Source organism: Babylonia areolata, chromosome 10 (genome assembly GCF_041734735.1).
Source record: "Babylonia areolata isolate BAREFJ2019XMU chromosome 10, ASM4173473v1, whole genome shotgun sequence".
Lineage (NCBI taxonomy): Eukaryota > Metazoa > Mollusca > Gastropoda > Neogastropoda > Buccinidae > Babylonia > Babylonia areolata.
In genome coordinates this window covers 6,014,835-6,030,343 of record NC_134885.1, presented here as the reverse complement: position 1 = coordinate 6,030,343, position 15,509 = coordinate 6,014,835, and the positions used below count along the sequence as shown (strand labels likewise).

Genomic DNA, 15,509 nt, shown 5'->3' with positions numbered 1-15,509 from the left:
AAGAAAACAGACACGGACACAGAAATATATAAATAGACTCACAGACATCCCCCGTCACCCCCCACCCCCACCCCCCGCACACACTTCCTACACTTACAACTACACAAACACACACACACACTGACACACACACACACACACACACACACACACACATTCACACACACACGCACACGCACAATTATATACACAAACACACACACAACACACACTTCTCCACCCACTCATTGAGGGGACTGGGAGGGGGGGGGGGTCATTTTTGGCAAAGGGGACGTTATAGGATACATGGCGGGCGTGGGGGGTGCGGGTGGGGCATTTTCAAGGGTCAGTAATATATAAAGGGGACATTTCAGAACGACGCTAAAACCCAAGAAAGGGGACATTTTGGCCGCTAACAATGTCCGCGGGGGACATTTTGAACGGTCAGAAAGTGCACGGGGGACATTTCCAGCAGTCAATTTCACGGTCCCCCGGGGACGTTTCCGGGTGGGGGACAATCTGGGATACTACACCGGGGACTAGTGACTCAAACCAATGAGTGGACTAAGACATTGAGCAAACGTTGGGGTGACGTAACTTGATTGTCAGTGGCGTCACGCTAGCTGGACATACAAGCAACCTTTGAACAGTCTGCTGATGTGTCTGAGGCTGTGTTACAGGGGTGTGTAGATCGGATGATCTATTTCAAGCCATGTCGTGCTCACTGTTCGATAGTCAGTGACTACAATGAAACCAAAAGGATCAATGTTCAATGTCAGTCTTGCCGTATTCTGTTGTCCGGCTTCGATATAACGTGCTACAGATATAAATTGGGAATGGAACACCTGCCATGATAGTGATACGAATGTAAATAAGTTTATAAAAAGGGCAGGTGTGAGAACTGAAGCATCACTGCCTGTATATCCCTGCTACTTGCATGCCATGACAAATACACCAGTACAAACCCACGGACTTATATCAGGATTGATGAGATTATTGCTATTCTTGAAGACGGAAAATCTATACATGACATTATTCATGTTGTTTTGACAGGCTGATTCATTACACAACTTGCAGGAAAATCGAGGTAATTTGATAGATCCTTGTTTGACTGATTTACAGATTCTATAACATGAGCTAGCTGGAGAAAAGAAAAGTGGTGTGCCGTGTGTGTGTGTGTGTGTGCGACACACACACACAGTTTTACTGAGACAAGCATTATGAGGCCAACTTTCATGTGTGCATTTAATTTTTGATCTGGCATGTAAACGCACAAAGAGGATTCCGTCAGTGGCAGATCTGTTCCATTACAAAGATCGGAAAAATCGCTGTCATCCTTCTTACCGTTCCAGTCTGTCACAACCCTTACACACACACACTTACACATTGTCGCATACACATTGTCATACACACACTCAGGTCGAAAACCCAATGCTCTAATTACCTAGTTTCGGTGCATGTCATCACATACCCCTTTTTTTTCTTTTCTTTTTTTAAATAGAGATCCAGCATGACATCACCATCCATGTGCTATTGACATCAGTTTCCCCGTCCAGTACAGGAATCCATGGGGCGCAACTCTTGCTGGAAGCGTGGGACAGGCGCAGTCCCACTGATCTAAAAACACTGAGTCCAGATAACTGTTTGTCAATGAGAACACGGAGGTGTGGTCATGCTGCTGATTTGCATATCAACTGGAAATTTCATTGGAGCAAAAGCACGCATGCGCAATTTCTCAAAGCGCAGAAGACAACTTTACTCGATTGGAAGACGATAAGCTTGAAATGATCCGTTTCACGCCAGCTATCGGAGAAGCAGACATGGACTCGCTAAAGGGAGCACCGAGCGAGAGCGGGCTTCTTGCCTTGATAGAAAGGACGGGATTTCCTATGGTGCAAGAAAATGGTCAAAGAAAATTTGGACCTCCGCCCACGTGGAAAGGACCACCGCCACCAAGAGGGTCTGAAATTTTTATCGGCAAGATTCCCAGAGACATTTACGAAGACGAGTTGGTTCCAGTTTTCGAAAAGGTGGGACCTATTTATGAATTTCGGCTCATGATGGATTTTAGTGGGTCGAACCGTGGGTATGCCTTCTGCATGTACACCACACGCACAGATGCGAAGCGAGCTATCAAAGAATTGAACAATTACGAAATTAAAAAAGGTCGTCTGCTTGGAGTCTGCAGTTCAGTTGACAACTGTAGACTTTTTGTTGGAGGAATACCCAAAAATAAAAACAGAGAAGACATTCTTGCTGAAATGTCCAAAGTTACCGAAGGAGTGGTGGATGTTATAGTTTACCCGAGCGCTGTTGACAAAACAAAAAATCGTGGTTTTGCTTTTGTGGAGTACGAAAGTCATCGGGCGGCCGCAATGGCTCGACGAAAACTGATTCCTGGACGTATTCAACTCTGGGGCCATCAGATTGCCGTAGACTGGGCGGAACCCGAGCAAGATGTTGATGAAGACACAATGTCACAGGTGAGTTGTACACGTTTTATCTAGGTTAGTTGTTATCTTACTAGAAACAAAAGAAAAAAAACCACTTGTCTGGGGATCTATCTGACTGACCCAGCATAATTTCTTTTGTCAAGCGGCTGGTTTTCGCTGGTGGGTAGCCTGTGTAAGCATTGTACTTATAAAAAAAAAAATGTTCTTGTGATATGCGGTGGCACACAAGATATGGCACGCACTGAGTTACCGCCATCCCACTCCGCTCACCAACCACCCCCCCACCCCCAACTTGAAAAAAAAAACAAAACAAACAAACAAAAAACACACAAACAAACAGGAAACCGTGGGATAGGGGTGGCGGAAAGTGAAGATAAAAAAGAAAATAGAAAAGAATGAGCCCCATAACTTCGACCTAGTTTTTCCTGGAAAAACGAAAGCACACTAGATTATTTGTTCATTGTGCCGAGTCACGTTAACAATAAAATATTTCTCTTTCTATATACAACGCTGCTTTTATGCATATTTTCACTGTTTAAAAGATTAGCTCAATAAAACTAATAGATTTACCATCGACGCCTAAGGCCCCTCTTACTGTATGAGCCTGTTCTACGTTTACTCCGCCAGTCATACGGAAGAGTGGATGGGAAGAAATAAATTGTGCCGGGATAGCCGTCACTGAGTTCGTCGTTCTGCTGAATAAACAAGTCACTTGAACAGTTTTTATCAGTCGTTACTTGTCAAGTTGGTGAACAGAGGGTGGGCAGATCAGTGTTGTGGAGCCGGCTCACCAAGGAGATAACATTTCCTTAAGACTCATGTTGAGTTCGGGTTTACGTGTTCCGCGTTTTAATACAGTACGGAAAATGTCAAAAGTCACGATTTCATTTCCTTTTAGGCTGCCCCTGATTCCTCGATTAAATCCCAGAAGCCGGAAGATTCCCCTGGCTGATTAATATAAAATAAATTAAATAAAAAGTCAATTGCTCTGACATCACGTGCCAGGCCGGGGTGTCGTCTCGCCGGCCCTAAAGATGGCTCATCCCGAACCAAACCTGACCCACTGGTTGCTGGACTGAGGGATGTAGTGGCATTCTCTACTCCGGGATAGGCGATCACTTAGATGTGGTCATTAAGCAATTACCGTCACATGCAATATTTGGTTGGTGGTAGGGTTGTGTTGGATTATGTAAGATGCTACACGATCAGGGAAATGGACTGCAGCAGAGGGGAAGGGGGGGGGGGGGGTGTCCTTGTGTCAGAGACCTTATGGTGGCCAAACCATTGATACGACTTATATAGTGGATTGCTGGATCTCTTTTGCTCCTGTCTGTTGGTATCATGAGCAGAGGCCAGTTGCTTCAGCAGTAGGACCTGTGGTCTTGTCATGGGGAAGAGGGGCTAGTCTTTCTGCATGACATTGGTCTGTCGTAGGTGCCATGTCATATCAATATATGTCAGAATCATGAAAAGAACTAGTGCTGCCAGAGGATGGATGTTGTGTCTTGGATAGGATACAAGGGGATGGAGTAGGTATTTCTACTGAAAGTGGCTTGTTCTAGACCATAGTTCCTTTTGCATGTTTGCCATTATTATTAAGTGAGTACTGGGAACAGTGAAAGATTGAGATATGAACTAATGAAGGCCCTGCTGTGGGGCAAGTGAAAGTGTTATTGTTAGTAATACTGTGAAAACACTCCATGCTTGCACTGTACTGATCAGCCAGTCTTAAATGCTTCAGAAAGGAAACCTCCTTTATAGTTCTTGGTGTTCAGCTGTCATTGTTGAACAGCCTCCTTGACAGTGGTATTGGTTTTAGGGCTGAACCATCCTTGTCAGACAGAAGCCAGATCGGGGCCAGCATAATAGTTTCTGCCCTGAGTAAGATGGCAGAGCTGTTCAGACACAGTTGAGAAAAATCCAGGGTATCCAAGGAAACAGGTGATAGCACAGACATGATCACTGAAGAAAAGTTCAACAACTGTGGTCCCACGAGGGATGGTAAACATATTCAATGAGCACAGCAAAATGACTGAAATCAACAGAGGGATGCAAGAGATGACTCGCCTGTGTTGTAACTTTCTTCACACTTGTTTGTGGGGTCATTTTGTTGATCATACTCGCTGAAATTCAGACATGGCGCTCTCTCATAGGTTAGAACTTTCCCATTGGGTTTGCTTGTGGTGGGACTAATTGTGAACCAGCCGGATATGGCTGGGTATGAGCGACATCAGGATGAGCAGCATAAGGGTAATACCACTGTAAGGAAGCACAGCTAGTATTCCACAATGTGGGGGCTGCAATTTTCTGGGTCTATTGGGTCCCTTATTCCTCTCTCTTAGCTTCTATAACACATTTGACTCGCATGACATTTGTGTGTACACATTTTCTGTTTTTCCTCCATTATCTTAGAACAGGTTTTCTATTTGTCTTTCGTAGATTGTGTGTTTGCTGATATAATCAATTTTATGTTTTTTCACAAAGAAATGTTTGCGGAAAAACAGAACGAGGTTTTCTTTGTGGGGAAGGGGGCAGAGGATCTAGCAGGAATTGATTGTGGTACCTCGCAAATATTATGCATTGATTGTCAAGTGGCTGATTAAGTTATTGAAACCTTATCTGACTGTTAATTTGGAGATTGTTATATCTGAAGCTCCAATGCCTGAAGCACTGATTTTGAATGGACACAGAAAAGAAATGGAAATTGTGTATGTCTTATGTAAGATTGATTGGGGAATTGAAGACCACGATTATTGCAATGAGTTTGGTTAAGACGAAAACTGTTTCTGCTCCGAAACAGTTACTTTTAAAGTCAAGTATTAAATGATTTTTTACACAGAATCAGCCTTTTCTGATGGGCACTTTCATTCTGAGGGTCCTGTGTTCAAATCCCTTCCACAGTGCTTGTGGATAAAGGGTGGAGATTTTGGATCTCCTTGTTTTAGGTCAGTAGATGTGCAGACCTGCAAGTGCCCGAGTCCCCTTCATGTGAATGTATGCATGCTCAAGATCAAATAGGCATGTTATAGTTCCATTATTGAGTTATTCCATGTCAGCATTCAGTGGGTTGTGGAAACAAGAACATGCACAGCATGCACACCCCCCCTCCTGAAAACGGAGTATGACTGCCTACATCGTGGGGATAAAAACGGGTCATTCTCGTAAAAGCTCACTAGCGTGAATGTGGGAATCTCAGCCCACAAACGAAGAAGGCTGTTTGAATCTGTCTTGCCTTGCCCTTGTCATGAAAAAAAGTGAATTATATTATATACACAGAATCATTTTTGTTTTTATAGTTCATAACATGTTTTATTCAACCAGTTATAAAAATGATTGAAAAACACTTGAATATATGTTTGTACATTATGATGACCAGTCATTTGCAATTAACCCTCTTTTTTTTCTCCTTTTTTTGTTACAGGTTAAAATCTTGTATGTCAGAAATTTAATGCTTTCAACAACAGAGGAGACTCTCAAGGAGTTTTTTTCACGAGCTGCTGGCGGTTGTGAAATTGAGAGAGTGAAAAAGATCAGGGACTATGCCTTTGTACACTTCAGGTGCCGTGAAGATGCTTTGACGGCCATGAATGAAACAAATGGTGAGTACATGTTTGTTTCCTGGAAATTTTGTGTGTGTGTTTCTTTTGGGTTTTTTTTCAACATAAATTGATAAAATATCCAATTGTTGTTTATATCTGAATACCAGTACTTGCAGACCAGTCTTCCTTAGGACAGACTCTAGAGACTGCAGTATATGTTGTATATACATGTGTGTGTGTGTGTGTGTGTGTATGGATACTAATATGATAGTAAGTACCATTTTCCCTTTCCATCTCTTTTGGAATCTTCGTTGTACTCAGTGTCTTGCTCTAGGGCTAAGAAAATTAATCCCTCTCTTGAGTCGTGAACTTGCTAGTGTCATTAGACGATTAGTTGCCATGAAAAGAATTGAACTGGCTGCCAAATGTCATGGAATTAGTTGAAACAGTGAAATGGCTGCCAAACAGTGATAACACAGTGATTATGTTCATGTCCTCGTTACAAGTTAGAATATAAAACCTCATTGCTGGAACAGAGAAAGTAGCATCTGGTATTTTTTCATGACCCTTTTCATCTATCAAGCTTAATTTAAGTTTTAACTTTGAATAATCATAATTGTACATGTTATGACACTGAAGTAGTACAAAGGGAAAATGTAAAGGGGAATAGTGAAAGAATTTTACAAGACAGGGAGAAAGGAGGATTGTGTGGTTTGAGGACAGCTGTACATCACTACATGGATAGCAAGGAAACTTTGGGCAAGAGCTATCTTGAACATTATGTGTGTACCTGACAGGGGGCTAGGGGATATGGGGGCATGGGTGGGGGGAGTGTGCATGTGTGGAGTAAATTTGAAGCATTCTGAAGTCATTGTCTTTATTATGAGTGTGCATGATGGTGTCACACCATGTGCGTGAATAATTTCTTGAAGGCATTGGCCACATGCTTGTTCATGTCAATGTCACTGTAATAGAATTAACTGAAAAATTGTGCAGGTCATGTTCACTGAAAGAAACACTGTGTTATAAGTTACATACTTAAAATACATCATAACCAGAAGACAAAAGCATTTCTTTATCTCGTACTGCAAGTACCTGAGACTACACATCAAACTGGGTCACCCTGCACATTAGTGGCCAAGTGTGTACGGGCGTATAAAATCAAACTGGGAATGTTGGCTTCAGAACTGACTTGGCTGACAAATCACCTTGACATTGGCTGGGAGTTCTCAAATATTTGCCAACTGATAACAGGACCAGCACACAGGCTGCCACTGTGTTCCCTTGTCCTGTACTGCACAGTTGGAGAGACCATGGGCCAAGAGAACACAAGCTGATACATGTACATGTATTGTATAACTGCATCAAGTTTTGTCCAAATTAGATAGCTGTCTGTACCTTGCAAAACCAGGACATGATCTGCACATTTTGCTGTGGTTCATGTCAGAACACGTTGACCCATATGGACATGGCTGATAGTGATAGTAAAGAAGCGATTGTTATAGAAAGGTGACCGATAATGAAGATAAAAAGTAAATTGTTTTAGACAAGCTGATATTTAAAAAGTGATTATTTGTAGACACTGTATAGTGTATTATATTAACCAATTTCAGCAGGTAAGGAAATAATTTTAGCAGTTCATAAAGTTTTTAAAACAAAAATTCCATTACACCCAGTAAAGGAATAAAAATTGAAGTATGATGATTTTGTTCAACAAGTAAATTCCTTGAAGGGAAATAAACTTAAGAAGATTCAAGATTGTCATATAAAAATAAATTGAGAAGTGGTAAAGGGGACAATCAGTGCATCAATTCAGAAAAGTAATCTCATTTTTAGACAGTAACAAGCAAAAAATATTGTAATCACAATCATCAGATCACATGGTTAACTGATTTTCATAAATAGTTTGAATGACTGAGCAGTCATGATGAGATGATGAAGTTGGAAAGGAAACAAAAGATGAAACTGGAATTCAGATTGTTTGAAATTTTTTTGTTTTGGAATTCAGATTGTTTGAAACTGTTGCAACGTAAGTTTTAAAATAAATGTTGGCACACTTGATTTCTGTATGCTTGTTTTTGTTTTTCCTTCAGTCACACCACTCACCTTCCTCACCCTTGCTCTGTCTTTTCATTGTTGTGACCCTGTTGTCCTGCTGTAGTGTTTTTCACACACAACTTTACATGTGTAAACTGACCACATGTAAATATATACAACTGCACAGTTTTCTGATAATAATGTATATTATTCTGCATCAGTGCATGACCCAAGCGTACATTAACTACATGCAAATGTGCTTAAACCACAGGTATGCAAGTGTACATTCATGTAAATCTACAAATATAGATCAACCATATGTATTCAAATGTATATGTGTAGATTAACCTCGTACAAGAGTACATAGGTTAACCACATGCAAATGTGTGCAAAGCACATATATAGTGCACATAGATTAACCACCTGCAAATGTTCCTAGATTGACCACATACATGTGTGCATCTATATATGTAAATAGATTATCCTCATATGGGAGTACACAGATCAACCTCATGTAAATGTGCACAAACCAAATTCAAGTATTTAGTGTTATCACATACAAATGTACTCAGATTAATCACAAACAAGTATGTATAAACTTAATAAAGTATGAGCCACAAACATAGATGAACTGGACTGTTTTTTCAGGGAGCAGTATTGAAGGGTCTGAGGTCGAAGTAGTCTTGGCCAAGCCTGTTGACAAGAGTGATATTCGACTGGCCAAGACCAGGGGCTGTCAGGTATGTTGTGTAATGTCACCCATTACTTTCTCTATTACTTATCCCTGACAGATAAGAACTTTCAGATTTTGTGCTTTTTTCAGTTTTGTCAGACATGTTTCGAAAAACTAATTCTAAAAATACAAATACTAAAAATAATAATTCATGGATTTGCACGAGTCATCAAATTGCCACATGAAACCAAATCTGGACAAGAAGATATTTTGTCAGATGGAAAGGGACACTACCATCTATTGTAGTTATAATTATGCAGGTTATCACTGGTTATTTGTTCTCTGTGATTTGATTTATTGTTATTGGCTTCCCACCAAGGCAGTTTTCACCTCAAGAATATTAACAATTTAGGTTTTTTAAAGCAACAGTATTTGGTGAGCAACATGTGTCAGTATACTATCAACTTACCAGCATTATCAGTGATATATTGTATTGTCTCCAATTGACAGTTTTATCTATCTTGCTAATGATGGTGCGTGCAGTTGTATCAGTATCATGTTATCAGTGATGGTAGCTTTTACTGATTTTGTTCTGTCTGTATGTATGTGTGTGTATGGTGGTACTGTTATGTGGTTTGGTTGGTTCGTCGACTACCAACTATCACTGTTGTGTTGGTGTTCTCAGGATGTGGAAGATAATGTAAAGATGCAGCTGTTAGAGGCACTGGCAGTCCAGCAAGCTATGGTATCCAGCATCTGTACAGTCAGTAGAAGCTGCTGTGAGAAACCATCATTGCACACTACTTTGAAATATATAAAGTCTTTACAAATTTTTAAGACTTTTGCACCATGGTTTGACCCAAAAAGGTAGTTATTGTGGTTGTCAGTTCAGTAGTACAGTGAAATGGTTTTGCTACAAAACACTCGAGGTCTGATACATCTCAGGTTCAATATGTCCTGAATTCAAGGGGATTCTTTGAGGGCAAATGGTGGGACATCAGACCTGGAAAGTATTGGATCTGGGACTTAAAAAACAGCCTCCAATTAAATAACATATTGTTCTCCAGTTCTTAGTTCATAGGCAGCAGCTGCTGATCGGTGTTCTACTAATGCTTGGTCACTGGTGTGAGATTATGATTGTTTATGGAGGCAGGTCAAATGAATATAACACTAAGCTCACCATCACAGAATAAAGTTGTCTGGAATAGACAGTCCACTGGAAGCGCCAAGCTTAACAGTTGGCTCCTCTGCCTGCCCAGTAAGCAAAGAGAAAACAGCGTCCGAGTTCAGCTGATTGTGGGGTTAGTCACACACTGTTGTCACATGTAGACTTCTAGTTCTACTTCTAGCCTTGTTTTTGGCTTTGAAAATTAAAAAGAAAAAAAAGAAAAAAGAGAGTCTTCATTTCTTTTGGAAAAAACACTGGTCAGATTTGGAACCGATCATGACAACTGTTAGTTGTGCTCATGATTTCTCTCTGTCTCTCTCTCTCTCTCTCTCTCTCTCGCCGACTTGCCAATTTGGACCATGTGTTTGGCATTAAATTGACATGGCAGGATTGGTTTGGCTGAAATTTGGTTGTGGCAAGGATTGACAGGAGTGGAGAGATCTGTTGTTTGCTGAGTTGACAATCATAATCTTGTAACACATAAAAGACTAACTCCAAGAGCTCTGCAGTATGACCAGATTCCAGTGCACAATGATGGTATTCTCACAGCATGTTCTACTTTCTTTTCCTTTTTTAATGTTTTTTACAGGTAGCAAGGGGAGGGAGGTGTTAATGATTTCAGTTCATTTTGATGTTTTATTTGATGTTGCTCTTTTCTGCTTGGATTTTCTTGCTGTGTTCTGTATTTATTTTGATGACTGGCTGTTGCCATTACTGGGCACCAGCTGTATATGATAAGCACATAAAGGAAATTTATCTCCTTGAATGTGCAGGCACGGGCCTGTGAATAAGATGTAGACTACAGTAGAGTGTCAGAATATAACTCTAGCATGCATTTGTACTTGAATAGATCTGCACGAGTTTCCATTTGAAAATTACTTAGATTGTGTTTGTGTGAGTGTGCATGCGTGTATGTTTTTTTATGCATGTTTGTGTGTGGTTCAGGGATAAAGACAAAGTTTAAGGTAGGAATGCATGTACATGTATGCATGTGTGTGACGCATGCTGTTGCTGTGGAAGTAGATCTGTCTGTTTTTAGTTTCCAGGGGGTTGGGGAGGGGTGGAGGATTGTGTATGTCTGTTAGATTTGGTGGGGGTTCTTTGCAAAATTTTGTAAACCAACCCTCTTTTCTTGTTTCCTATGCATCTTTTTTTTTTGCAAAGCAAAGAAAGCTTTAAAATTAACTAGATATGCTGGATATATTTTTTTTTTTAAATTGATGGATTCTGCATTATGTTTTCCGTCTGTGCTTTAGCTGGTGATCTGTCTCATTTTTGGACATGTCAGTTTGTATAATATCTGTGACATTGAAGTACTGTTCAGACATTGTTATATATTTGATATACTGCAATAATTCAAAAGAAGAAAAGCATGGAGAGGTTTGACTTTCACTACAGATGCTTTGTTTAGCACTTGTTCACAATGTGCAGGCATTTTTTCTTTTTCTTGTTTTCTTGTTAATGTGCATGCATTCAGTATTTTGGTTAAAGGAAAGCCCTCTGTGACTGTGAAAATAGCTTCTCAGATGTAGCACAAGTATGATAAACGAAATCAGGATTGTAGAACTAAAGTAATAATGTTAATACAAATGAATTTTTTGTGTAATTTTCGATTATTAAGTCTGAGTGTATAAAATACAGTTAGTTCGAGACTGGATTTGTCAAAGATCCAGGACAAATTGAAGACATCAGGACACTAATTCTCATGTTTTGTCTTTTTTTCTTAGTTTGGTTGATGGATATTTTTACTTTTGAAAGTTTGCAACAAAAAAATTACAGTTTTTCCATTGTAAGGGAACGTAAAATCTTTGCTTAATTATAACTTACTTGTAGCTTAATTATAATTTGCTGTTTACCTCCCTTCTCACTACCTTATCATTGTGTACTTATTTGTACCAGTTGCTGTGGTTATTTGAATAGAACGTCAAAACTTGTTTAATTTTTTCCCCTCTCAGGTCTATGGTTTTGACAGCTATGAGGCAGCAGCAGCACCTTTTGCACCACAGGCCTTCAACTATGGACAGATGATTCCACAAGCTGGAAGGTATTCCCATATATCTACCTAGTTCTAATGTTTTAGCTTTGAAAATTTAACAGGCTTTATTCATACACTTTCAGAGGTAATTTCATTTGCAGCGCTTAAGAGTAAGTCGAACCAGACGAGAATTTTTTTTTTTTTTTTAATTGGGGGGATAGTGGGGATGCATTTTTCTCAAACTGGACACTTTCTCATTGTAGTCATATTCATTATCCACCATAAGTCATTTCAAATGATTTTACATGCTTTCTGTGCTGTGAAGACCAGAATTCATTTCATGTGGTTTCCATGCTTCAAAGAACAGATTTCATTTGGACTTCTGATCCAGTGATCAGGGATTGAGGCCCCATTTCGGCATGGTGTTGTGTCCTGAAGAAAGGCACTTTACTCTGATTTTCCTCAGTCCACCCATGTTTGAATGGGTACCTGAATCAGTTTGGGAAAGTTAAAATGGCAGAAGGAGAGGAGTGGGCCCCCACCTTCCTATGCTGAGTCATAGACACAGTGGATATAAATTCACTGCCCCGATGGCCATAAAAGGCTATGGGACCTTTCACCTTCACCTTAAGGTAAGTTAAGAACAGATTTCATTTCACATGAAATCCCTGCTGTAATTGATTGTAATTACAGAGGGATTCAGCGAGGGGCACTGGCACTGCGAGGCATGGTGCGAGGTCGGGGTCGTGGAGCGGCAGGGTCACGGGGAGCAGGGGGGTCAAGGATGTACATGCCCAGCAGTTGTGGTGCTGGATTCCGTCGACATCCTGTTGCAGTGAGTGTCACCCTTGTTTTGTTGTTGTTTTTTCAGTGTAATTAATTGGCTCGTTTTATGTTTATTAAGCTACATGTTGATTTTTCATGTGAGAAATTGGCATGTTTTACTGATATACTCGATGTTGATTTGATTTTTCATTATGAGAATTGGCACTGTTTTATTCATATGCTAAGTGTTGCTTATTCAGCGTGAGAAATTGGCCTGTTTTACTAATATGCTAAATGCTTGGAGAACAAAACACATTTTCCAAAAATTGGCATTATTTATTGATTTGCTAAATTTTTGTAGAATGAAAACTCTGATACAAAATAATGCAAGTTGTTTGCACAAATTCTTCAGTTAGAAATGTTGTTTACCAAACATGTTGCCAATTTATATCAAATGCAAGAATTCTCTGTTTTGGCAGACAGCTGAATTTTCAGAGGTGCGAATACACAAAGATGAAAGATAGGGATTACACTGGCATTTAAAATGGTGCTTCTTTTGTGATTGATGCTGGGTATTGTCTTCTGTCCGTGTCATTGCTCTGACAAATAACTGTTGGGCAATATGACACTGTAAGATAGCATGAAAATTCCTGATTTCATCATTTTCATTTGCCAAGCAAAAAAAGGGGAAAAAAAGAGTTTTTATTGTATTATTCAGTCACAAGCATCATTAGCATTGCCTGATAAGGAATAGTTGCAGCACGTTTTGGGTAACAGTGTATATTTCAGTAGTGGTTGTTATACAAATGTTGTCCATTTGTTTTTATATGTATGAATTACAGAATTTAAAAAATCATACTTGCCTGTGCTTGACATGCTGCAAGTGTATATGAAAGTTGTTTAATAATGGAAATCTTGCGTGAAAAGTCCAGGTATTGTTGGCGACAGAAGTCTGAGGAAATTCATATAAAAAGAAAAGGATCAGACCTTTTGAGCAGAATGTAAGACACTAACAAGATGTACAAAAGAGATGATACAGACACAAACTGTCTTCAGCTGAAACCAAGAATCAGCTAGCTCATGGACAAAAAACGCCTTTGAGGCATTGTCCAGTATAGCAGTAGTGGAATGTGCCCATCAGCCTGCAAAGGATGCAAACCAGACCTTGTTATGTGAAGCTGGATTTGGGACTTATTTGGAGTTATTGTAGTGAGTGAAGGAAATAGCAGAGAAGTATGATAAGAGATGACATGTAAAGCAGCAAGTATGATCTGAGTTTGAGGTTCAGTTTCAGCATGGCATTATCTTTGGGGAAAGCACTGTGATATTCCTTACTCCACCCAGGTGTGAGAATGGGTATTTGACTTTAGTTGGGGAATGTTAAAACTGCAGGGGAGGGTTGGGGCCCCGCCTTCCTACGTGGAGCCTTAAACATAGTGGATACTGTTCCAAAAAATGGTTTTACGTATTACAGGAATGACAGGTATAGAATGGTTACTGATAAGTATGATAAGAGATGACAGATATAAAGCAGGTATAATGATAAGACACAATGCAGGTGGTGTTATCAGATCAGCATGTGCAGTCAAACTGTGTGGTGTGTGCATCCCAGGGTCGGCTGTATGACGTGCTTCCTGGCATGGAATTGATTCCCACTAACCCCATCACACTAAAACCACAATCCATCAAATCTGCGGTACAGGTATAGAAGTGGCTGTAGTAGTGTACTCTTTGCTTCACCGTGTATTCTATATCCTCTCTTCCCATTGCTTCTGCTGACAGTGCTTGGTTTCCCAGCTGTCTGGTATGGTATACAGCTATCACAACACTAGTTGAGAGAATAATTACTTATAATTGACTGTGGTGATGATTTCGACCATTTCAGAGCAACTTCTGAACCTTAGTTTATGAAATAAGATGAGTGTGGCATGCTTATTAAAAGCAGTTCCAACTTTTTGTGTCCATTTGTATGGTAGTAAGTCATGTCCGACAATGACCATCAGAACAGTATAGGAGGCAACTGCTGTCCCAACTATCTGGGCTTGAATTTGATTTTAACTACACATACTTAACCGTGACCCAACTAGTGCCGACTCCGGCAGGGGTCTGACATTCCTGTCCTGTGCAAACTACTATCCGCCTATGCGGAGAAAATGAAACTACTGCCGATAACCTCCCGGAAGTAGGTAACCTCCCCTTTGTCCCGCTGGCTAGTGCCCTCTTTTTCTGGCAGCCATTATGACTCCTGTTCCTGTGCTCTCCGTACGGCTAAGTTTTTTCATATTTTCTGTCTGTCTGTCGATTTTCTGGCGTTCTTGTTTTTTGTCAAATTTTGTCTTCAACCAGGTCACATAATTATATGGTTCGATTGGGAGATCGGTCTAAAATTAAGGCGCGATCGCAATCGATTCGCGGACACTCTGGGCCCTCTATTTCTGGCCCTCTCAGCAACGCCAACCCATCGCCTCCTCCACTTTCTTCGCTCCTTCCGGTCGACTCCAGACCTCCACCACCTCCTGCACCTTCTCCGGCGACTTCTAGGGGTACGTTACCCCATACTCGGGTCAGTGGTGCCATTGATGCTATTCATTTCAATTCGCGAACGAACTTGACGCGATCTGTGTTTCTCGGCCCTGCCAGTCGGCAGGACACCCGAGTCGATCACCTCTCACATGCAGCATGACACTCCTCCTTCTACAGCAAGGAAACGTCATACCAGGGGATATGTGCTCTAAAGACACGTCACTCCTGCCCCCCCGTGCTGTCCACCAACGATGTTTCTTCGGTTTCTCATTGGGTCCTGATGCCCTTTCATGGACTTTACACAACTTTGCACAGCAACTGCACCTTTCTTGGTGTTTCTCAGGCTATTGGCGACTGAACTTCTGGGTTCTTCATCCCCCCACACAGGCACACAGCC

At 40.7% G+C, this 15,509-nt stretch overlaps 1 protein-coding gene across 4 annotated transcripts in view; it reads left to right on the top strand.

The window, feature by feature from the left end:
• Positions 1-1,805: 1,805 nt before the first annotated feature.
• Positions 1,806-15,509, top strand: part of LOC143286746 (APOBEC1 complementation factor-like) — a 35,612-nt gene continuing 21,908 nt past the window's right edge. For 3 of the 4 annotated variants that reach the window (XM_076594474.1, XM_076594473.1, XM_076594471.1), the window contains exons 1-6: positions 1,806-2,462; positions 5,854-6,031; positions 8,657-8,748; positions 11,805-11,893; positions 12,518-12,659; positions 14,202-14,291. In XM_076594474.1, coding sequence (XP_076450589.1) covers positions 1,869-2,462; positions 5,854-6,031; positions 8,657-8,748; positions 11,805-11,893; positions 12,518-12,659; positions 14,202-14,291 — 1,185 coding nt within the window. In that variant the 5' untranslated portion in view covers positions 1,806-1,868. The remainder of the gene's footprint in view (positions 2,463-5,853; positions 6,032-8,656; positions 8,749-11,804; positions 11,894-12,517; positions 12,660-14,201; positions 14,292-15,509) is intronic. The other variant, XM_076594472.1, reaches the window with a different exon arrangement.